The sequence below is a fragment of the Ornithodoros turicata genome, chromosome 4, assembly GCF_037126465.1.
Source record: "Ornithodoros turicata isolate Travis chromosome 4, ASM3712646v1, whole genome shotgun sequence".
Taxonomy (NCBI): Eukaryota; Metazoa; Arthropoda; class Arachnida; order Ixodida; family Argasidae; genus Ornithodoros; species Ornithodoros turicata.
In genome coordinates this window covers 3,453,373-3,477,180 of record NC_088204.1, presented here as the reverse complement: position 1 = coordinate 3,477,180, position 23,808 = coordinate 3,453,373, and the positions used below count along the sequence as shown (strand labels likewise).

At 46.7% G+C, this 23,808-nt stretch overlaps 5 protein-coding genes across 9 annotated transcripts in view; 3 read left to right on the top strand and 2 right to left on the bottom strand.

The window, feature by feature from the left end:
* Positions 1 to 143: 143 nt before the first annotated feature.
* LOC135390725 (UDP-N-acetylglucosamine transferase subunit ALG14 homolog) lies at positions 144 to 6,174 on the bottom strand. Its single transcript, XM_064620570.1, has 5 exons — positions 5,786 to 6,174; positions 5,484 to 5,686; positions 5,258 to 5,398; positions 5,123 to 5,182; positions 144 to 3,915 (listed from the first exon to the last, which is right to left on the bottom strand). Exons 1-5 carry the CDS (start codon positions 5,982 to 5,984, stop codon positions 3,745 to 3,747), a joined length of 774 nt encoding a protein of 257 aa, XP_064476640.1. The 5' UTR covers positions 5,985 to 6,174; the 3' UTR covers positions 144 to 3,744.
* A 203-nt stretch (positions 6,175 to 6,377) lies between these two features.
* LOC135390719 (26S proteasome non-ATPase regulatory subunit 2-like) lies at positions 6,378 to 13,490 on the top strand. 2 transcript variants are annotated; one of them, XM_064620561.1, is made up of 21 exons: positions 6,378 to 6,476; positions 6,802 to 6,858; positions 6,946 to 7,110; positions 7,169 to 7,290; positions 7,521 to 7,751; positions 7,817 to 7,975; positions 8,670 to 8,875; positions 8,935 to 9,084; positions 9,160 to 9,266; positions 9,706 to 9,833; positions 9,911 to 9,998; positions 10,613 to 10,775; positions 10,850 to 10,951; positions 11,032 to 11,102; positions 11,192 to 11,353; positions 11,724 to 11,892; positions 11,960 to 12,181; positions 12,251 to 12,369; positions 12,968 to 13,082; positions 13,189 to 13,257; positions 13,382 to 13,490. In XM_064620561.1, exons 1-20 carry the CDS (start codon positions 6,393 to 6,395, stop codon positions 13,254 to 13,256), a joined length of 2,688 nt encoding a protein of 895 aa, XP_064476631.1. In that variant the 5' UTR covers positions 6,378 to 6,392; the 3' UTR covers position 13,257; positions 13,382 to 13,490. The 2 variants fall into 2 exon arrangements, with proteins under 2 accessions (XP_064476631.1, XP_064476632.1); XM_064620562.1 differs by having other exon boundaries at positions 13,189 to 13,261.
* Positions 13,491 to 13,643: 153 nt separating this feature from the next.
* On the bottom strand, positions 13,644 to 18,410 carry LOC135390721 (UDP-glucose 4-epimerase-like). 3 transcript variants are annotated; one of them, XM_064620565.1, is made up of 11 exons: positions 18,153 to 18,410; positions 17,944 to 18,099; positions 17,074 to 17,198; positions 16,880 to 16,995; positions 16,704 to 16,817; positions 15,934 to 16,110; positions 15,678 to 15,858; positions 15,532 to 15,617; positions 15,386 to 15,463; positions 14,945 to 15,059; positions 13,644 to 14,595 (listed from the first exon to the last, which is right to left on the bottom strand). In XM_064620565.1, exons 3-11 carry the CDS (start codon positions 17,192 to 17,194, stop codon positions 14,459 to 14,461), a joined length of 1,125 nt encoding a protein of 374 aa, XP_064476635.1. In that variant the 5' UTR covers positions 17,195 to 17,198; positions 17,944 to 18,099; positions 18,153 to 18,410; the 3' UTR covers positions 13,644 to 14,458. The 3 variants fall into 3 exon arrangements, with proteins under 3 accessions (XP_064476635.1, XP_064476636.1, XP_064476634.1); XM_064620566.1 differs by having other exon boundaries at positions 17,944 to 18,081; XM_064620564.1 differs by having other exon boundaries at positions 18,160 to 18,410.
* LOC135390718 (rho family-interacting cell polarization regulator 2-like) overlaps positions 16,356 to 23,808 on the top strand; it is a 43,858-nt gene continuing 36,405 nt past the window's right edge. The window contains exon 1 of one of the 2 annotated variants that reach the window (XM_064620560.1): positions 16,356 to 16,500. The gene's annotated coding sequence lies outside the window, so the exon portion shown is untranslated. Of the gene's footprint in view, positions 16,501 to 23,342; positions 23,589 to 23,808 lie in introns of those variants that run through there. The other variant, XM_064620559.1, reaches the window with a different exon arrangement.
* LOC135390519 (uncharacterized) lies at positions 20,733 to 22,513 on the top strand. The gene has a single exon (XM_064620213.1). It carries the CDS (start codon positions 20,733 to 20,735, stop codon positions 22,167 to 22,169), a length of 1,437 nt encoding a protein of 478 aa, XP_064476283.1. The 3' UTR covers positions 22,170 to 22,513.

Here is a 23,808-nt window from a genome sequence, read left to right as displayed (position 1 = left end):
ACTCATGGAACGATGCGACAGCACCAGAGGACACGTGTTTCGCCGTGTTTGCGGCTCGTCAGCTCTGGGTAGCTGCGCATCGTTCGGAATTGGCAAACCAGGGGTCGCAGTATATACAAGTAATCACATCATGTCAAGCAGTATTGAGTGTGTGAAGGAAATTTATTTCGTGGCCAAGAGAATGGTTACAAATGGAGAATGTGCACTCAGTTGGCAAACCTTGTTTAAAGCAACGCACAGTGCATGCAACGTGTTGCATTTCTAAGCAAGAACATATCCTCTCCCTCTACTCATCTAGTCAGGATTTCCACCACAAAAACACAAAGAACACAAAAACGTGGTACTTGCGCGAAAAAAACGCAAGCTCCACCATCGTCTCTACGGACAGTCCCAAGAACCCTGACATGCGTCAATTATGAGAACGAAAGAAAGCAAGAAAGAAAGAAAACTCACAGAAGCTGGAGCCTGAACACAAAGAATCCGGGAACACCTCAAAAAAGTTGAGAGAGGAAAAAAAAAAAAAAAAAAGACAGATGTGCGTGTGTAATCTATCTGTCACTTCAGGTACTAAAAATAATTGCCGTTTCGAAACTAGCTAGGGGTAGTCGCAGTATAAGTGGTCGCGCCACTCATTCGCCCGTGACGGACCTGCCGTTCTGGGTCTCCTGAATCGCACAGAATATATATACTGCCAAGTTAGCCACTCTAAACGTGCGTGTAAATCCAAAGGACTAGCCAAAAAACAAAAAACCTCACCAGGTTATTATAGCGTAACAGTTATATCTCTTCTCTCTTTTTTTTTTTTTTTTTCGACACTCATTCCCTGTACATCGACAGACGCCGGCACCGAGAGACCAGCTCGAAAGCACCGACACCCGTTTCGGGATTAACATGCATTCCTTTTTAAGTCGAAATATGAAGAGTACAGCTGCCGAGACAATACCTTCGGTACTAAACCTGTGTGCCCAGAAAAAAAGGCTGATGTGGTACGTGTTTGCTATATGGGGATGTGTGATATTGTTTCCTCCTTGAAGAATTCTTGAGCAAAGGGAGTGCAATGTTTGCTTCTCTTTCACTGTAGTAGTATCGTAGTATCTCCGTAAAAAAATTAGGCAATACTGACTCTAAATGCACACGGATGCGGTGACGAGAAGCGTTCCGTTAACATTCTGTGTATAGGGCATGTGGCACGGTACTTGCTGGAAATTTTGGGCACATTGACAGAAATACTATCGAGAACCGCACTTTAAACGTCTGTAAATACGGTAGGCTTCCGTTCGTTCCTTTTTTTTTTTTTTGCTTAATTTGATTACGCTCGAAGGTCCCGGCGATCACCCACACGCATTTGTACGGACCTGAAATTAGGCCGAAAAAGCACCAAAATCACAGTTTGCATTCTGGCACTACAGCACAAATGAACACCTGCGGCATGAACCATGGTGAGGAGGAAAGCCAGAGCTCTGACCCCTATTCGCCTACAGGGGAGGCCCGTGTTCATTCGGTGGAGCGTAGCGGCAGAACTTTTTTTTTTTAAATCCCGCTGGTGATCACTGTGACCTTGAGTTTCTCACCATCTAATTGAACCTCGAGATAATTTGACACAATTTCGTGGTCCCGTCGGTGTCGGGTTAACGAAAGTCTAGCGTATTCCAGAATAAAGAGCGAACGAGTTCTCCCGCAATTTCTAAATTTCTAAAAGCACAAATTTGGAAAAGAAACACGCCACAGTACGGCTGGCATGTGCCACAGCTGGAAGTGCTTAGTAAATATAATGTTCTTTTGATCTGGTAGTATGTCAAAAATAGAGAATATTTTGTTATCTTTGTGAGCAAACAACCGCTCGTGCGTCATTTTTCGTGTCCGACACTCGTACATGGTTTATGTGCATGGGGATGTATCAGAAATGCTGTCAACTATCATTAAATCGTGCCAAATGTGCATGCTTTTATGTATCGAAGAAAATACTTGCTTTCTGCAGATAAACAAGTTCAAGTTTTGAATCCTTCGGGACAATTTTTTTTACACTTTAGTGCCTCTTTAATATTTTGCGTGTAATTTTTGATGGGAGCCTCATGATCTAGGGTAAAACCTGTTTTTTTTTACCCCCAGATTTTTATCACCATCACTTAGGGTAAAACTTGTAAAAATTGTTTTTTCCCAAGGTTTTAAGAAAAAAAAAGAGCTCTATTCGTACCTTCAAGTGTAAATCTCGTCTTTTGCGTGACATTCCCGGCTTTACCCATTTTACGGCTCCCGAAATAAAACCGGGTTTTGTCCCCCCCTCCCACAATTTTTTTTTAAAAAGCACGAAATTATTTAGGATGCAAATCCCACGCGTACAGTGCAGCTTTTCTGCTACATCAGCATGCACGTCAAGCAACCTCGCAGATACTGTCCACGGCAACGGCCCGTGTGTGCAAAATAACATCTCTACTATAGCTGCTCTCTCATAGCAAGCAGAACGGACTACGGCTCTACTGGAGCCTTCCGACTAACAGACTAGGCTAACGCGAATGGACCCCTTTAAAAAGAAAAGGAAGGTCCGACTGGAAATGGCGTCGACCCCGTCATGGACTCCGGAGGTCGAACCCGCGATTCTTCCAGAGTCCTCCACGGGGAAGACGAAGACGCCAGCTCTTCCGCTGACTTTCCAGACCAAGAGGTACGTGCACTGATATGCAAAAGTAAAACAGCTCTGGGTAAAATAGGCAGAGTCTCGTCGGAGGAATATTCGGTCTCGGATGATCTATGGGGCTCGTGAGTTCCAGGTCACTGTTAGATAAAAGCGCAGCAGTATGGAAGCGAAAAACTATACAAACACTTGCACAACATGTTTCCCACATTTCTTTTACATGCTTCTACATACAGGGTGCCCGGTGAGAAAGTGTCATTAAATTTCTAAAAATAGGTCTAACTTAAGAAAATTATGAAACTACTTGGAATACACACACACAGACTGAATCAAGCTTATTTTGCTAATTGAACTCAAAAATTAGCCAAGCAAAGGTATCGTTTTTCTGGATGAATTCGGAAGCCAATGGTCATAGCACACTATTCCAACCGAAATCACAGGTTTCTTCACAAGATTTGTACAAAAATTTGACAGTATTCGAAGTGGTTTCATAATTTTCTGAAGTTAAACCTATTTTTAGAAATTTAATGACACTTTCTCACTGGACACCCTGTATATTTAGTGTGTGGTTGATTTCGTGGCCATCGTTTTCTAATCGTCTGCAGCTTTCGACTCCATTTAATTTAAGATGCTACGGTGGCAGATATGTTTTTGCTAACAACGAGAAATTAGCTGAGGCGGGCCACAAACACGGACGACACAGACACGTAAGCCTCTAACGCCCAGAATCAAATTCTATCAAACAATTGAGTTCTTAAAATGTTTTCGTTGTTGCGCGTTAATTTTGTAGTACAGGTAAGAAATCGCGACAGACAGAATGTACGGCTTCGACTCCATAACTGCTGCTGGTCCGGCAATGACCTGCCCACTTCCTGTATCTATGGTTCCTCCTTTATATGAATACATCTTTTCCTTCGGTATTTCCCCAAGCTTGAAACGACGGTTTCAAAACCCGCTCGTTCCACCACGTTCTAGCAGCCATTCAGCTCATAAACAAATCATTAGTATCTAACAGCACAGATTAGGCATTGCTGCTGCCCCCAAAATTAACCCAGCCCTTCTACGGCTCCGAGGTGGTACAGCGCTTGTTAGCTCGACGAACCGTGTTACGTCTAGACCAGGAGGCCGTGGTACTTTGCCCTCGTGTACTTGGATGTAAGCTGAGGCCACTGGACAACAAAGTGGTCCACAATGTGGTAGAGGAGTCTGCCAGTGGTGGACAGCGTCTGGACACGGCAGAAGCTCTCAATGTAGATGAGTACCGTCTTCTTGATGCCGAGCACCTGGTGGCAGATGGTGTAACGTCAGAGCTTTCGCTCAAGAAAACGCATGTGGGTTACATGTCGATTCTTTAGTAGATTTTAGGCACTTTCCAGAAGCTTGAAAAAATTTTTAAAAATTAAAAAATTTAACCAAACCAAATTATAAATGTACTTTTGTCAGACAACCAGCATTTCAAGGTGTCTTTTAAGTCTTGAGGAGCTGCAAAGCTTCTCCTACTAGTTTAGAGACCATTCCACGAACTTGCCCACGCATTCACTGGTGCTGTACTATAGTTTCAGAATCGACCGGAACGGATATGACAGTCGTTTTTACGTATCTTCAAACTGGATTCACTCGCTGCACCTAGAGTCACTAAATAAGCTACGCTTCAGAGTATCGACACTGAGGCAATAGGGACACTTGGAGCCGCCATGTTGTTTCCTTTTGACCTCCAGCGCCATCCATGGAGCGCTCTTCGAAGTGTTGTCTTCTTCCACTGCCGAACTTCTCATCTTCATCTATTTCTACTGACGAAGTGGAGGTGGGGCTGGAGATCAAACGGAAACAACATGGCGGCTCCAACTCGCCCATCCGCGTCAGTGTCGATACTCTGAAGCATAGCTTATTTAGTGAGTCTAGCTGCACCAGTATAAGCAGAGCAGCACTTTCTCGTTCGTGTTTGTAAAGGTGCGCACCTATTTCTGGACGAGATCCCCACGGCTAGCCCACGCATTCTTTCGTTTTGGAAACGATCACGAAGCTGCACTTGCGTGTGGAACAACTTTATCCCACGGAAAACCAGCTGGTTGAATACTGTTTCCAACAACAGCGGCTGCGTTTAATCTGTCTGAATCAGCACTGCACCGTAGCACAACTTTCCAGAACTGGTGCAGCCATGCATTTAAGCGTACCAAATAGTTAGCAGGCGTTCGTGACAGCGGAAACACCGGCTGTCCCCCAATGGAAGCAGATTCTTGAGAAAGATCTTTCCGAAATCTGCACTGCACAACCAGCGAGTCTTCCCAAGGTGCCCATTTCCGTGCAGGCCATATACCGTGTCATCGTGTGACTATACTTGAGTTTGCTGACCAAGAACGAGGGAGGCTCCGCCTCCAAAATGCGCACCAATAGGAGGACTCGGAAGGCGGGGCGCTGCGGCCTCTGCTCTTGCCTAACAGATGGCGCACCGGTAGCGTCCATCGAACGTACCGTTTGAAGGCAACTTACCGCAAAGACAAAAGAGACCAAAATGACCGGGAAGCAAGTACCGGGACCATTGCACACAATCTGCAAAAAATATATATATTAATAGTATATAGCTTTTAATAATCAGCATTTCTAAGAAATCAGAACAGCACTTACAACATCTGGAAGGTGCCTGTACAAAACTGGGATCGTACGAAGGATGGCATAGAACGTCGTGGGCACCGTCGTGAACCATGACTGATGCAGCTCTCGGCAACGTGGAATTCTTTCGACAATGTAGTCCGACGGCTCTTCCATCTGTGCAGAAAGTAAAACGGGGAGACTATAAACGTACTACTGAAAAAAATAAAAGAGACAAAGTTACCATAGAAGGTAAGCTAACCTCTGGACTATCGCTCGAATCTTTCTTGGAGGACAAGAACCTCAAGAGCAAAACCTGAGACGAAGATGCAACCCTCCACATCTCCAGCTGTTTCGCCTTTTCCGCACTCATGCTGTCGCTCGTAGCTGTCACGTAGATCCGTGGGCTGTACGCGCCAGGCGATACATTTTCGACGAGCTTCAACATTTCGAAGGTGTGGCCCCCTGTGAAAATGATAGAGTAACATTTTACCTCAAAGCCGACTGGACCTTTATCCCTCTATCGGCACCCTAAGCGATGCAAAGCGTTCAAGAAGTGTTCACCTGAACCCAGGACGATCATAAGCTTCACTGGCCTTGGCCGTTTCGTTTTACACGCATCGTCTGCATTCCAAATTCGGTACATAGTGAGAAAGACTCGAAAAACAAGAAGTACGACTAGAGTGATCAGTAAATGATGTAGATACGACATCGTCTCGGCAAAATCCATTGCGTCAGCACTGGTTTCGGCAGCAGACTCCATGTCCACGTATACACAATATTTTCCGGCTGCAGACGGTGATAGTGCTACATGTTGCAGATAAGACAGTGAGAGAGATCGGGAGAGATCTTGCAAGTTTCTTCCAGCTTGTTTGCGTCCACGGAAGCTAATTATAAGGCATTATAACTTTGATCACCAGTGTCTGCATGCGATATGTCGTCGCCATGACAAAACTTGCACAGCGTTGCTCACAGGTGATTGAGAGCATTGAGAGTTTTACCAGTTTTACATCAGCAGTTTTTCAGTATTATGTGTTTTAATGTCGTTTTGAATTAAAGCTGTTTGAGTGAAATTAAAACCCAAGTCAATGCGAAAGATACTTTCATATATAAAGGCGTGACTGGGTTCGAGATTAGTTGCATTGTGCACCACGGTTCGAGAGTTTCAAACATGAAAGCGAAGGCTAGTGCACCGGCAGAAGGCGAGCAGCCCACAAAAGAGAAGAAAAATGAAGGCGAAAAGGAGCTGGATCTGGTAAAATAACAATTTTAACACCGATACGTCATATATTGCCAGTACAGTGCAGAACAACGTCTTTTACGTGGTACAAAAAAGCTGAAGTGACAGTGCATGACACGATAAACCTGCTGTCTCATGGCGCTTACTTTTCGGAAAATATTGCTTTAAGTACACACCATACACCATCAGCTCACTAAAGAGAGCTAGAACTTTCATAAACACAATTGATTGCATCAGTAAACTTGTATTGTCAGTCCGTCGCGTCCTCTTGAGCTATGTAGCTTTATGGCAGTTCGTAATCAAACACTAGAAAAATAATTTCTGTATCTCGTTTTTGCAGTCTGATGAAGACAAGCAGCTCCAAGAAGAACTTGAAATGCTCGTTCAGCGTTTGGTGGTAAGTTAGTTCAAATGAAAGGAAATATGAAGGATGTATCTTAATGGTCGTTGGAAATGTTGCGATTAATGCCTGTTTGATTACCAGGAAGACGACACAAAGCTGTACCTCGCCGCGTTGGAAAGCCTGCGCACACAGATCAAGGCGTCGACCACATCCATGACTTCTGTTCCAAAGCCCTTGAAATTCCTTCGTCCTCATTACAAAACTCTCAAAGATGTCTACGAAAAAATCACCGACAGTGAAACCAGGGTACACCGTCTGACGACATCAAATCTGGCATTCGATTTGAAGTTTGGTTTTGTTGCAGAGTTTTTGCGCTGACATCGTGTCGATCCTGGCAATGACAATCAGCGAGGAGAGGGAGTGCCTGAAATATCGTCTCCTCGGATCGAGGGAGGAAATCGGTGCCTGGGGTCACGAATATGTAAGGTGAGTATTCGTAGTACTACTATAAGTAATGTGGGTCACTCTTGCGATTCAGTATGAAGTTTATGCCTTACGTCACTCGGTGGCAGCACCTCTGCAAGCTTCAGTGCTGGGCAATGTGCCTGTATCGTCCAAATGTGTACCCAGCATTGGGAGTTTATTTTTTTTAAGTTGTATTTAAAAAAAACCTTACCTTTCTTTAGTTGCACTTAATCAACTGTTTCTATCAAAAGGCATCTTGCGGGAGAGATTGCACAAGAATGGGGAGACATCGGCGAGAAGCCAGAGGAAGTAGAGCGCAAGGTCCAGCTGTTGAAGTTGGCCCAAGAGATCGTCCCCTACCACATGGCGCATAACGCCGAGGCGGAGGCGTGCGACCTGCTCATGGAAATCGAGCGGCTCGACCTAGTGGAGCAGTACGTCGACCAGGAGGCCTATCCGCGTGTCTGTCTCTACCTCACGAGGTACGGAGCAACCCGCTCTACGACATTATCTGTGCGGCGTCGAAACTGCGTTATCTTATCCGCAGTTGCGTGCCGTACGTCCCCGAACCGGAGAACACCAACCTGCTACGCACGGCCCTGCAGATATTCCTCAAGTACGAAAAGTTTCCGGAGGCGCTGCGGTTGGCCATGCAGCTGAACGACCTGGAAACCATACAGCAAATCTTCATACGGTGCAAAGATGTGTAAGTGATCGGAAGGTGTTACAGCTCGTCGGTTAGAGATACCGTGTATACACACTAGCGACGTTCCCCGCGGAAGCGGAAGACGCGAAAAACGTTCATAGCTTTCTGAGCGTGAGCACTCAGCGTCCAGATTTCACGTACACTGGTAACTGTAGTGAATATCCTGCAACACAGCCACAAGATATTCCGTAGCAGACGACAGGAAAAGACGCCTGTGGTGTCGTCTGCTAAGTGCGCAGTATGCCAATCCCAATGTTACATACCGTGTGAATCCTCGACATAACACGGGACGGAACTTCGTCTCTGTGAGCAGTGGTTTCACTTTTTCTTCCACCGGAATATTCCGTGAGCATGTTGCTCGCGTGAATACACAGAAAACACACCAGCTCATTTGGCATAGGTTAGTGGCTAGGATGATCGTGTTCCATGCCTAGACCGGGAGGTGTCACGGGTTAGAATTCCATCGCTGTCTGTGCTTTCTGAGGTTTTCTCCGGGTTTTCCGGCAGACGAATGTCGTCACAGTTCCCGCTGAAGTCGGCCCCGGATGCATACTAAACCTCCTGTCCCCCGCTCCTTCCATCTTTCTACGTCTAAATGCCGCTCATAGCCACGTTGCTTCGCGGTCCTGGCACAAAATTTAAATAAAATTGTTAGTTCGTGTTTCAGCGCTTGCATTACGCTTACTCTGTGCAGAGATGTACAGAAGCAGATGGCATTCATGCTGGGACGGCAGCAGATATTCCTTGAGCAGGACGATAAGATAGATAACTACGAGGACCTGGCGGAAATCGTATCTAACACATCGATCAACGATCACTTCATGGCTCTTGCCAGAGAGTTGGACATCATGGAACCGAAGACTCCGGAAGATATTTACAAATCGCATCTGGACAACACTCGTGAGTTTTGAATCCAGGGCTTAGATCTGGTCCGGAAGCATTAACCGTGAAACATCCAGGGCCGTCGTTTGGACCTGGGGGTAGCGTGGACTCCGCCAGGCAGAACTTGGCGTCCAGTTTCGTCAACGGCTTTGTCAATGCCGCCTTTGGTCAGGACAAGTTGCTGATGGAGGACGGCAACAAATGGTTGTATAAGAACAAGGAACATGGTACGTATTGGCCGAGGCCTTTTTAGGATTGTCTCTTATTAAAAATAACGCTAAAGGAATTGTCCGGTCTCGCAGGAATGTTGAGCGCGACAGCATCTCTGGGCCTCATCTTGTTGTGGAATGTCGACGGCGGCCTTACTCAGATCGACAAGTACCTCTATTCTACGGAAGATTACATCAAGGTGGGTGGAAGCTCAGTTGTTTAGAATATACTTTTAAAGGAGACCAGTACTGAAAAATTGGCTGCATGTTTAGCCATTATGCCAGAGCATTAGGCTATAGCTCGATAGGGCCATCATCTGATCCTGATCTTCGGGTGCCATTGTGAAAATTCTCTCCTCCTCCTCCTCTCTCCACAACTGTTATGGACGGACCTACACTACTATAGACGTCGGTGGACCCCATAAAACTGTTGCTTTAACACTTCTCCAGTTATGTAGTTTTCAAGATTATCGCATACGTGTTTCAAATTCATAATGTTTGAGACTTAGTAATACTGCTTTTACACAAAATTCATTTCCGTCCGAGTTTCAGTTTATCACCTCTTTGTAGCATACTGCCAATACGTGTTATTTCACACTTGTTATAAAATTGTCGCATTATTCTCTACGCCGTCAACAGGCAGGTGCAATTCTTGCCTGTGGCATCGTCAACTGCGGAGTGCGCAACGAGTGCGATCCCGCTCTCGCCCTTCTCTCCGACTACGTACTTCACCCCAGCACGTTGATGCGTGTCGGCTCCATCCTGGGGTACGTTGCAAGACAGCACACTATCAAAACATTCCACGTAACATTTCGTAGATGTTAACGCAATGTCTTGTTCCCAGCCTTGGCTTGGCTTATGCTGGCTCGAACAACAAAGAAGTCATCCCGTTGCTGCTTCCGGTCTTCACGGACTCAAAGTCGACCATGGAGGTGCGTTTCAGTCAAGCCAGTAGTAACGTGGCAGATTATTTACCGTAATTCCACCCATATTAGCTGCGGCTTATGCACAATTTTTTTTTTTTTTTTCTCGTGGTCGCTCTGCGGCTTATCCACCTGTGCGGCTTATCTCATGACTATTTTTCCCTGGTATTTTTCACATACGCCGGCTTTAACAAAAAGGGTCAACAGTGTCTTTGGAACAGCACCGTCCTGCCAATGCACGAACAGTGCGTAAGAGGGACGCGTCCACATTCGAGTAGACTGACCTTCCTTGTTGTCTTCCCCCAAGCAGCTTTAACGAAAGTAGTGACAGTGGTTCATCTCTTCTGGAAGGCCACTAACCCGTCGATCCATGAAAAACACGCAGCAAGGGCACAATCCGATCTTGGTAGAACACTAGAACTGACCTGCTTTGATGTACGCCATGCCGACCTCAGAGTATGGACCACAGGGTTTATGACCTTCTCTGTGGTCTCCTTTGTCGCACAAATCAGTCACGTCGTATTTCCCGAGGCTTATCTGTCCGAAATATTTCGAAACTTTGCTAAAAACGGGTTTCGCGGCTTATACGCATGAAATTACGGTACAACGAGAACCTGTCGCAGGTGCTGGCGGTGACATCTATCGCCCTCGGCATGGTTGCCGTGGGATCGTGCAACGGTGACGTGACGTCCACCATCATGACGGCGCTCCTCGAAAAGTCTGAATCCGACCTGAAAGATTCTTATGCCAGGTTTCTGCCATTGGGTCTCGGACTGTGTTACCTTGGTACGTCACTCGATTTTCGCGCACTAAAGCAGGCTGGGCTGACATCCATCTGTTTGCACCAACACTAACAACAGGCAAGCAAGAAGGAGCCGAAACCATCACCGCTGCCCTCGAGGTCCTGCCCGAGCCTTTCCGAAGCATGGCGACGACTCTCGTCGATATCTGCGCGTACGCGGGTAGGTGGTGCCACCAGAGTTGGCGTTGTGAATGATGGATTGTTTTTGTGTTAAAACAATGGAGTCTGTCTTCCGTGTAGGCACCGGAAACGTTCTGAAGATACAGCATCTGCTTCACATCTGTAGTGAGCATTATGAAGCAAAAGAAAAGGTTAGTTGACGCAGTGTACCAGCTAGAGTTCTTTTTTATTTTATTTTTTTATGACATTGTATTCGAGTAATCGATTTGTGATCTCTCAGGAGGAGAAGAAAGACGACAAAAAAGACAAGGAGGACAAAAAGGAGGAGAAATCTCCTCCAGATCTGTCAAGTCAACAGAGTGTAGCCGTCCTGGGCATTGCACTCATCGCCATGGGCGAGGAAATTGGGTCCGAGATGGCATTCAGGGCTTTTGGGCATTTGGTGAGCCACACTGCCTGTCACAGTTACCTACCTTAATACTATGTCATGTGTGCACGTGTTTGTGTTTGAATGGCAGTGAAGTCATGAGGAAGATACTCTGAAATGTCACTAAGTAACCTAAGCAACTAACCAGGCAGAGTAGGAAAATCTAAATGGATTTCAGAAATTATGGTTTCAAATTTGCTATTGTAAAACTTGTAATCAGTGTCTGAAACAAGTAGCTAGTTACACTTGAAAGATGCTTTATGAAAATATCTGGTTACTGTAAACAACTTACAGTAACTAGTTACTTAGTAAGTGTAACAAAGTTAGTCCTCTAGGACTGTCAAGAAGGGTATGCACTGTAGTTGTAACATCCAGCCCCTTCCAGTTACGGTACGGCGAGCCAGTCATCAAGCGTTCCGTCCCCCTGGCCCTGGCCCTCATCTCCGTATCAAACCCACGTCTCAACATCCTCGAAACGCTCAGCAAGTTTTCGCACGACAGTGACCACGAAGTCGCCCACAACGCCATCTTTGGCCTAGGTGTTGTAGGCGCGGGTACGTCTCAACGTCTCGTCCCGACGGCTTTTTCGCAGCTTGACGCTCATCCCGCGTCTAATTGCAGGGACAAACAACGCCCGCCTTGCCGCGATGCTCCGCCAGCTGGCGCAGTACCACTCCAAGGACCCCAACAACCTCTTCATGGTTCGCCTGGCTCAAGGCCTGGCGCACATGGGGAAGGGAACCCTCACCCTCAGTCCCTACCACAGCGACAGGCAACTGCTCAGTCCCGTTGCCCTGGCCGGACTCTTAGCCACGCTGCTGGCATTCCTCGACGTCAAGAACAGTGAGTCATACCGTGCATAGTCGCCGTGGTAACATATTGATCGATATGTCACTCACTGCCTATGTGCAGTCATCCTCGGCAAGTCACACTACCTCCTCTACTGCTTGGTGACGGCGATACAGCCGCGGATGCTGGTCACGTTCGACGAGAAGGTGCAGCCGCTTACGGTGCCCGTCAGAGTTGGACAGGTCAGCTTACTCTTTCTCGAAGAAAAAAATTGTGACTTCACATTGACGGTGTTGTAAAGGTTGTGTTGGTGGCGCAGTTTAACAGCTTGTTGCTTGGAAACCCAGCACAACAAGTTATAAGTGTGACAAGGAACAGTAAATATTTTGAACTTGCTAGTGAAATTGCGGTAAAACGGCTCGGGGCGCCATCTGGTGGGGAAATAATCCCCAATTTATCGAGCAATAGTTACCTATATTCCCGACTGGCTCATGATGGCTACGTAGCCGACTTCTTGTGTTTTAGGGTTGCACGCAACTGTTGCATCGTGTCAATCGATCCTTAGACAGTGTTATGTAGTTTTTTCACCCTACGTGACAAACAATCCGCAGTTGGTTGCGACTTCGACACAATATTGCACGTAATTTTCAATTTTAATTTTTCTATAAAAAAAACTGAGCGCAATTGGGACGAAAATTGTGGCCCGAGGGTACTGAGGACCGAGGCTATAGAATAGATAAATTTTCTGAGATTGCGGCTCTGCAGCTTTACAGTACGTTTAACATTTCTCGTTGAACGTGTGTGTGTCGTCGAAAATAACGTCTCCCGTGCACGTTTCAGGCCGTCGACGTGGTCGGACAGGCGGGTAAGCCAAAAACGATCACAGGTTTCCAGACGCATACGACACCAGTGCTGTTGGCGCATGGTGAAAGAGCGGAGTTGGCAACAGAAGAATGTATCCTTCTTTTGAGATGCAATTTTTATTTGGTGCGTGGTGTCTATCTTTAAAGTCTGTATTAGTCTTGCACGTTGCTTTCCCTAACGGATTCTCGAAACAACAGACACGGCATTGACGCCCGTGTTGGAAGGGTTCGTGATTCTCCGGAAAAACCCCAACTTCACCTCCTGAGGTGGGTACGTCATTGAAAGTTTGTTCATTTTATTCGAGTTTGTGCATTATCAGTTTGTTGACCAGAAAGTCTCTCTTTTTCAAAACGATAATTGCTGTGTGTGTGTGTTTTCTAATTTTGCCAGGTGGGCTGGTGGAAGACTAGGGATGAAATGGTTGCCTCTGTAACTTGTTTTTCTTCTTTTTGTATTATGTCAGCTCGTGCGATAATTTAATAAAAATAAAAACATCCTGGCGAAGAAGCTTTCAACAAAACACTACAAAAATGCACAAATCGACAAAACTGCAGTGTCTGAGTGTTACCCCATTTTTTCTTGTACACGTGACCTCCTGCACTAAGAGTAATACGTTACCTCAGAACAAACAGTAAGTGAGAAACAAAGAAAATGATGAGTGCCAAAAAATATGTATTCGGCCACAAGTTCTATTTCATACATACGTGCTTTGCTTTCCAAGATAAAGTATGGGGTTTGAAATGAAACAAAAAATGAATGAAAATGGCCTTTGGATGCTACACCTATGTGCTTTAGATGTTGATGGTTGGAGAGGGTAATATATGATAAAAATTTGTGTTAAAATTCTCATCTTGTCCAGCTTTTTGCTGATGAGTCGTAAATATTCTTAAAAAGGTGCCACTTCATTAACATTTCCATTGACCGGCTTAGCCTCATAAGTGTGCAGGACTGGCATAATTTCATAGCAGTCAAAACCTTGATACAGTATTTTCTGTGGTATTTACTCTGCTGCATTTTTGTAATTTTGAACCATAACAATGCACTTGCGTTATTCCACTTCTCGTAAACATGCCTTCTAGAGTTAATTTCACATCAGCAATGGCCAGACAGCTCAAGCAAATGGCAAGAGCATTGACAACATGTTGAAACGACCAGTTTTTAATTTTTCTTAAGTTACTGCAGCAATCAATCAACAACACATCCGGAAGCTGGAAATTTTTGACACAATTTTTTTAGCACTCCATACATCACCGACGAAAGTTTCGACGTCTGCCATGCTGGCGATACTCGTCTTACAGAGTCGATATACCGTACCTTATCTGGCAAAACTCGGTATGTACGTGACTGTTTCTGAATACGTACCACCTTCTCCTACCCTGTTCCCATAATGCCCCGCCCACAAAATTGGTCACAACTTGAATACTGAAGCAGGTCTTTTGAGATTGCACCCTCCCACGTAGAAGACGATCACTTGTCTCCACTCTCTAGCGCCGTGGAATGCGAAATATGGCTGTCGATGATGGCTCGGTCTTTGGCGCTAACGGCAGGGTCGTCCGACCGGTAGCCAGCTGGGTTCGAGGTTAGCCACCGCCAAAAGTCCTCACCTGAAATTATTGATTGGTAGGTCTAAGTGGAAGGCAAGCGTTGGGAAAACGAAGACAACGCTCACGTCAATTTGCATTCGATTCATGACCATTAAACCGAGCCCGTCTCCAGAGACTGTTTGTCATATTCCTTACGGTAAGCTTTGAGGTTTTACGTATTAATTGGGGTAAATTAATTGCTGGGTGACCTCGCCCAAACGTGCACATCCTATTAGTATTTGACTGGTGATTCGTTGTAATGCTCAAGGTTTTCCCCGCTGTTTTTACCAGGGTTGCCAACAGCAAAACTGTGAAGCTTGTCATCTTGTGCTAGTAGCAGACGACACATTTTTGAAACTGGTCCGCTTACACATTTGTTCGATGGTGTGCTCGGCCTTCCAGTTGAGCTCGCGTTCCGCCAGGGAGCAGTCGCCCCAGATGGCCGGGATGTCGCCCAAACGCCTGTCTTGTATCTTGTACGGTATCTGCAGACACCAGGTAATGCATGGCACACCACGGTCTATGTACGTTATTACGGGGTATACGAAATTATCACTCATCTCGTATCCCCGGTTTAAAATACCTAACAGAGCAAAAGTTTTGCGGAAAATATGTCAGGACACGGAGCAGCTGTACACACAAACAAGCTTTTGGCATGCTACTGATCTAGGTCACGGTGTTCATGTGCAGCTGTTACTTCACGCTGGTATTTTCCTCGTAGAACTAATGCTAAAAAATAACGGAGGTGTAGTACTGGGTGGTTGTTATGTTTGAAACGAAGTCTTATTGACAATCAGTAGTACACGCTTACCTTTTGCCCTGTCACCTTTTCAAATGCACTGATTAGTTGTAGGACCGTACATCCTTTGCCCGTGCCGAGGTTGTACACCTGCAGAAAACGTCACATTTTACCACATCAAAAAAAAAAACAAAAAAAAAAACAAAATTAGAACCTACCTTGTACCTTGGATTTTCCTCGAGCTTTTTTAATGCAGCCACATGGCCAGTGGCGAGGTCCATGACGTGTATGAAGTCTCGCGCACCTGTTTTGAGAGTAAGCGTGTCAGACAGTCCCATCTCTGTAACAGCTCTAAACGACGTACTCGTCCCATCTTCGGTGTCGTAGTCGCCCCCGAGCACAGTGAGCTCGGACCTTTTGCCAAGTGCGACTTCGCCAATCAGTGGCATGAGGTTGGTGAACGCTCGAATCGGATCTTCACCAATCTTTCCGGAAGGATGGGCTCCGAGAGGGTTGAAGTAGCGCAGCGGAATTATGTTCCATTGCTGGATTTTGAGGGAGAGAGAAAAAAAATGTATATGCAAGACGGTTGATAAGGTTGAAAGTATAGCTCAGAGAACCTTCTCTGCTCGACAGATGTCTTCAAACATCTGTTCGACCGCGTATTTCGTCCTTCCGTACACGTTGGTGACGTTGCCCGTTGGATGTGCTTCGTCAATCGGCAGGTACTGCGGGTTTCCGTACACCACGCAGGAGCTGCTGAATACCATGTTGTACACACCATGTTCCTTCATAACCTGTAATATGGAAGTTGTGCTTGTGTGCACATTGAATGGACATCGCAATATAGTGATTTAAAATACTAGTACCATAAAATCTCAGCTATAGTATAGGTGTTTCGTGGATTTCTGTCTCTCCCTGTTCCATTCGTGTTCCGTTCGTGATCTGCTCGCGTGCGGCCTATGCGCGAAACCGAAACTAACACCCGAGCGCGCACGAGCGAGCTGGCGTTGAAACCGCGGCTCGCGCTTAGAGCCCCAAGCGGCTGTTTCCAGCGGCTATCATCTGCGTCTTAAGTTTTGAAATCCGTCTGTTCTGACCGCACAATATGACGAATTAACGATAAGACGTACGACTCTGGGCGGAAAACGAAGCTGTCAACGAAGTGAGCTGTCGTTCGTATGGCGGTAAGTTGTATTGTTTGCTACCTACTTACGCGAAAGACAGGTTTGTGTTAGGCCTAGGTCAGCGACGAAGAACCGAACGCAGTGCGCATGCTTTCGACATCATTCGACATGGTGCGGTAGACTTTGAAATGAATTGATACCCGCACTTTCAGAAGTGATTATCAGAACCCGATTTTTTGTTTCAATTGGGAACATATACTTACCTCGAGCAAGTTTATTGTACTGACGATGTTGTTTTTGTAGTAGAAGAGCGGTTTCTGCATGGATTCTCCAACTGCTTTCATAGCGGCGAAATGAATGACGAAGTCTATCTTGTGCTGCAAGATGACAAGCGTTGTTTACCACACCATATACTAACTTGTTGCTTATTGCGACGTACTTTTGAAAATATTTTAGTCAGTTCCGGCTTTTCTAGCAGGTCGCACTGGTAGAAGGTAATTGACCTGCCCGTGAGTTGCTCAGCTCGCGTGAGGCTAGCGGCATGGCCATCTTCGCCTATTTTTATGAAAATACCGTCCTCTGTGATACCTGGTGATACCCACGTACTGAACATGGTCAGCTCATATACCATACCTGGAACTGCATTCGCGAAATTGTCGATGGCAATCACCCTGTATCCCGCTCTGAGCAGTTCTGTCACTGTGTGGCTTCCGATGAAGCCAGCAGCTCCCGTTACAAATACTGTCTTTGGCATAGTTCTGCGGGAAGAGATGCTTTGTGATGACTGCTCAAGAAACAAACAAGGTGGTACAAGCTTTTTTTTTAGTATGTTCGGTGAGTCACCGTCCGTGTTTCAGAACAAGAGGGAGGTGTATGGCGATGACGTCAGGCCTCTGCTATGTGACGTCACTACTTCGTGCACACTGGCGTGCGACACCAGTAAAGGGGATACGCTTGGAGATAAGTAAGGCCTATTTTGGCGCTGACCGCTATGTATCAGTTGACCAAGTAATTCGCCATGAAAGATACATGGCAGCTTCGGCGGCAACCATGTCAAGGCGCCGTCGCTGTAGGAAAGTATTTCACTTGACCTTTTGAGTTGACCTGGAGCCAATGAGCGGTCACGCGATCGTTTTTGCTTCCTCTTTTTGATTATACGCAAGACGACGTTCACTTGACCTGATCTCATCTTCTGGTTTCCAACACTAATATTTGTTCGCCGTCAGCGACGAGCAAACGGATTACTTCGCGTCATGCACGCACTTACATGCACAAAAGTGATGCTCCTCGGCAGTGCCCCTGAGCCACGCCCCCTTGTGTATTTTTCGTGCGTTCGACACACAGCGTACACGTCACAAGGTGCACGTGACCTCTGGTCACAACTGGGGTTGCCACAGCTCTCGTGCGTTCTGACCGAGAGGCCTCATCGATCAGGCAGTACATCACCATGCCGAAAATTGTAAAAAAGCACGAAGGACCTATAATAAAAGGGGAGAGACAGACCTGGCAAGGCGCAGGTGGTTCCTTGTAAACAATGTTCGTCTGCTCCCACAGTTGCAAATCCGATTTCGATGGCAGACGACCGGAGCGATGGCCTATGTTGCAGACACCGCTTGTTGTAATCCGTCAGGAACTCGATTACTTGAAAGATGAAAGTCACTGAAAAGGTTAGCCAGCTGTAGGGATCGAACATCAGTTTATCTCTCGATTACTTGTCACCTGTTGCGTAAAACTCGGAGAAATAGGCTTTGATGGAAAATAAGTTTGGCGAGAAAGGCATAGACAGAACCGTTTCAAAATGTCTGCCGCGGTCGGCTGTACCGTCTGCTACGGCGTGGTGGTACGACTGCTGTGTGTTCGTCGTCTGCGTCGGATGAAAGCGAAAGTGAGAGAAGGGAGGAAGGAAGGGGATTGCCTGTGGTGGTGAGGAGATTAGAATTTGACAGGAGGGGGTTGGAGGGGGCTCGTAGGAAGCAGCAAGGGTATTCGGAAAGAAAGCGGATGAGATTAGCGAGAGAGGGTGTCGGGAGTGATTGGGGGAGAAGGAAGCGACTAGGGGAAGCGGCAGAGCTGGATCATCCGAGGAGTTTGTGAACTTTCTGTGAAAGGTTTCGGTTGGAGCACGCTCCTGCTGCGACAACACTTCAGCCTTGTGGTAGTTGCTAGCTCAGCTGGTGTCAACGTCCAGCGCTTGCATATGATGCCCGCAAGCCTCGCTTGTCCCTTCTCGCAGAAGCAAACAGCTTCTCCGATCGGAGGTCAGCGATCTGACCGAATATACGCGCACAATTCCGAGAAGACTCTGGTCAAACCAGATACACGTTGGCTTGGCACTGATTGCTCTCTAATCGCTGTACACCCGCTGATTGATGGCAACTCAGGGGTACTTCAGTCGAGCATCAAAACTGTTGGAGCGGACTGTCAGCAGACTGTTCGAGGTTGAAGAATGGGATGTGTGCGGTGTGTACATTGGCAACAAGCACGGGGCCTTATTCTGAGAAGTCCCGAAATGGTTCAGGATTTGTCCCGTATTTTGTCTGCACCGTAGATCTTCGCACTATTCTAATAACAGTGCAAGTGTATTTATATTTTCCGGTGTATAACGCGCCCGTTATACAGTAAAAAAGTGTTCTGAAGAGGGCATTCGCGTTATCTGACGGTGCGCGTTGTACACGGAAATATTTCCCTGCAGAGTTCCTCTTCGGGTCGGGGACTTACAAATTCTAGCCTCTTCCAGAGTATGCTGTGGCTTTCTCCCATATCTCTTAGAGCCAGTTGACAAAACTGGCGAAAGGGCACTGGAGTTCATGAAAGGTTAATGATGCCGCTTAAGGATGCTATTCAGCAGTCAATATAATCTTGAATTCATTTCAGAATAATGGCGTGATTGAGAAGGGACGGATTTCAATAAATGTGTTTCAAATATAGCATATGCATGCACCACTTTGGTATATTGCGTATACTGGTGGCAAGTACAGAGGCATGTAGCACCGTCGCGGTGCGCGTTATACAGCGGCCATTTTTCAAATTCGGCCAGCTTTTAGGGGTGCGCGTTATACACCGGAAAATACGGTATATCAATAGATGTGCAGCATCGACGTGTATGCTGATTTCTACGCTCTTTTCTGACCGAAAGAGCCTCCCTGTGAGGCTACACGAAGTCATATGACGCATCGCTTTCCGTGGAAGTCATAGTTTTGGTTCTAATTGAGCATGCGGCAAGATTGTTTATGCATTCACTCGTGCCGCGCAACTACAGGGCCGCACGATGCGCCTGACGGATCATGCCTAAAACTGGAAGCGTGCCATGGTGCCGTACTAACACCTTGTCAAGGCCTTTTGTGCAGCGTCGGATGCCGTGTCAAAGGTCCTTCAAGTTCGTGAAAAAAAAAAAAAAAAACATTGCCCAGAAAATCTTAGCAGGGGAGGTTTGTACGTCAAGCGACTTTGAAAGGTTCGTCTTGGAGGGACCTGCGTCGATCTGTACTTTCTTGAAAGAAACACGAGATTCGCGCATCCATAGCCTAAAGTATTGACGGTGACGTAGAATTGATTTGAGTCTCGACTCGAGTAATCGCTAGGAGTTCGTCCAATCACAGCCGCCTCTTGTAGCGGTTGTGTATCCATGGAAACGATGCCGCCATCATTGCACAGGCTTCCTGTATTCGGAATCGGCTGCGATTGTCTGAAACGGGCGCACGAAAGACCTTGGAAACAGAACCTGCTGTGACATATTTCCACCACGACGCAGTAAAAAGGAGATTGTCGGCCACTCGTGTACAGCTCGCATGAGAGTTAACTTGAACGCCATTCCGGCCTGCGGTCCCTGCTTAGATCTCATTGCAGTTCGAGCGGTGATCATATCGTCGTTTTCTCCTAGGCGCTTCGCGGGCTGGAGCGGCGTTCAAGTTCACTTTGACGCGAGCTGTACGCGTATATACATATATCGTCTGTGTTCCACGCATTTTCACGGGCTCCCTGTGGTCCCTTCAGGAAAGTTAGCGAGGTCTCCCTGTTATATTTATTAGAGCACAGAAATGCAACGGAGGTAAAAGAGAAAACGTGCAATGGGACATTTTGATCCCAGCTGCCATATCGGCCTTCTGTGCCACAGGTGCGATGCACCCTGTGCGTGTTCCAACAAGGTTTTGCTATTTCGCTGTCTGCTTTTCGTCCCATACGGGTACGTGACCTAACATACAAATAGAACACCACCTGGCGGTGGTGCTGGTGGTTCTCACACAAGCATATACGAAACGTGATTTTCCACTTTGCAGAAGACGCGTTGAATCATGCCCGTAACCATTCCAGTCTTCGTCGCCGCCTTCTTCTTCAGCATCATCCACTTCTCAGTGTTGTCGGCCTCTGGAGATGCTTCAGCCGTATCGTGCGGTGGTACGTTTGACTTGAATTCGGAAACTCACAGCGTCCTCATCCAGCAGCTGATCTCGAACGAAGAAGACATCGAAGAATGCCGCTTCCGCTTCAGGTCTTCCGCGAAGCTGCTGCTGATAGCGTACGACAACACTGCGATGAAGGACAATGCCATACCAGGTTTTCCCGTAAACGTTTACGATACGTTGCTTGTCGAAGACGGAACGGTACCGGTAATGTCGCTGAGCGGCCATCACGAAACAACGCTGGTCCCACTGCTGTCCACGGAAGCCCTGATAGTCTACAAGCCGCTGTACGGAGGCAGCCCGTATAAAATTACCGTAAACTGGACTGTATCGGTCACGGAGAAAGTATCGGGAACGTCCAAGGCAAGCCTAACGCTCAGCGACAATATACCGACGAGATACGGTGTGCTGTTTAACGATAACATCCCGTACGGTACGTACGACGTGGATATCATCGCGAACCGTGGTGGTATAGTTGACATTTCTTGTCTCGCACCCGATAATGCTACCTGTAATTATTCCTTATCGACGGTGGACGGCTCTGACGCTTCGCCTAAAGACGGTGGCAAGTGCAGCCTGTCTGCTGGCGTAGCCACTACGGTTTCATTTCAACCACAGCCCTACGGTGTCCTTTCTGTCACGTGGCCTTTTGATTTTGAGCCCTCTAGAGGTCCAGGAAGGCAGCTTGGAGGACAGGAAGCGACGGAAGGACCACGTGATGATAGTGGTGACGATGCCGCTATTGATCAGGCCTACTTGGCTGTCTTGGGCATTGGATCGACGAAGCGTCCAGCCGGCACGGGTGTAGCGGAAGGATCACGTGACAGTGACGTAGGAAGTGAACGTGCGGAAACTGCCAATTACGATTGGTCGATGCCTCTCAGCACTGATAGTATCAGTTCCCCCCGTATTCCTGCTGGCAACATTATTAGTTCCGATAGTTTCGGTTATGGATCGTCGGAAAGTCCGATGGATGGATGGATGGATGGTCCGATCGCTGTTGGTGATAACGATGTTGATAGTGCCGCCGCTTTAGCGACGAGTTCTCAAGTAACTGGCGACGAAAGTGCCAACGGTAACCCAAGTCCCGCAGATCATATTGGAGGCGTTGTTGCCGTGAGCTTTGGAGGGGATGATACAAGGCCTAATGGCGAATATGCCCCGGCTGAAGCCGGAGTCTTTTTCACAGATGCTAACGATGAACGTGAGGATGATCAGAAAAATGGAGTGTGGGATAGAGTACAGGGTTGGATCGATGATGCTTGGAAGAGAACTGCGTTAAGTGTTATGTGGCTGAATGCTTGGCTAAAAGCACATTTGTACCAATAAGGCTGGTGTCCATGCTTCGTGACTTGGACTATCCTCAGTGATGCACCTACACAGCAAGTTGAGAAGTTATAGTTGAGATGCCTGGCTCCGTTCGAATTGTTATTCTCGGTTGACGCCGATTACCTGGAAATTGTCCCCGTTGCCAGTTCTAATGGCAGCTTCCGTGCTTCCATGAAGAACGGCGCAATTTCTGTGAAGTACTCGCTTCAAGTAGACGTACTCTTTTTCTTGCCAAGGGCAAAACGCTATTAAAACAACAAGTAGTTGCAGTGCGATCGGCATTGCTAATGTAGGGACTTTGCGTTTATATATATATATACGTATATGGATCCGGGAGCCATATTATTTCGAGTAATGAAACAAATAGGCGGAGGATAGAGGAACAATAGTTTTTTCTTTTTCTTTTTTTTCGAACAGCATAAACAAAGTACATGCTAACTGCCCACTCATCATCATTCAAATAAAGTTGTTGTTTGTTTTGTAAATATGTACGACCGCGTCTTTTCTTCTGCTTCTTGCTGTTATTGCTTACTTTTGCCTTGCCTGCCGCATCAGAACGCTCGTGAATAAAAATATCTGCAAATGTTGTATATGAGCACGGGTGCCACTTTTGAGTCTTGCTGTGCGTGTGTTTTTTAAAGACTTCGATTATTTATTGGTTTGTTTGTTTATTGTGACTGTGTGATTGTGTGTGTGTGCAGACTGAGAACTTGACACTGGGGAGAGCACTGAGACAACTTTATTTACGTCATCAACTTTATTGAATTCGGCTTTCGGGAGCTGGAAATAGTTGCCAGCAGTGATTTATCCAGACCCAACCCCCCTCACAAAATGTGGGCGACATCCCCCTAAAATTTGATGTGAGTGCACAATATGGTATTTTGTCAAAAGTGTGTAAATTTTGTAAAAAGCCCCCTTGTGGAGCGCAACACCCCGCAAGGACGAAATTTCTGGGTAAACCACTGGTTGCCAACTCACTGAACAAGGCGAAACTACGACGAGTTTTGATTGGATTTTGCAAAAAGGAATAAGTCAATAACATCCACACGCATTGACGTATTTTTACGCGAAGTTATGCGGGAACACGTTGTGTCGTCTGCTGTGCAATTTCAACTCCCGTCTACGAGAAGGCGCCATCGTCGTACCTCGCGCTCTTTCTAAACGGCCGCTTTCATCATTTCTCCGTTGGTTGGGGGTAGGCCCGTACGCTCGCCGGTTGCTTGCTGTTCCGTTTTCTCCGCGCGCGTCTTCTGCTACCAGTGTGAAAGCTTTTTATGTGTTCTGTCGTCTGCAATGAGGATTGGTTTCTGCTTCGCTGTCGCTAACCGGTAACAACGTCTCGACGAACGGATATGTTACATTGATCGACGTGTTGTGCATCTTTGGGTTACCTGCAACGTTTTTACTTCGACTTGACGGGTGAGTTTTGGCAATGACTGGTAAATATGACTAATGCATCTTCTGTGTTTTCAAAGCTCTCCGTTATTTTCGGGTACTTTCGAGAAGCGCAGCGACAGCTGCAGCTTATGACGACTTCAGCAATGGTTCGTTTTGTCGCCAGCTCTTGTATAGAGCGACGTTCGACTGCGTCGTGTGTTTTGTATGTACAATCATTGGAAGTGATAAAATGTCAGACTCC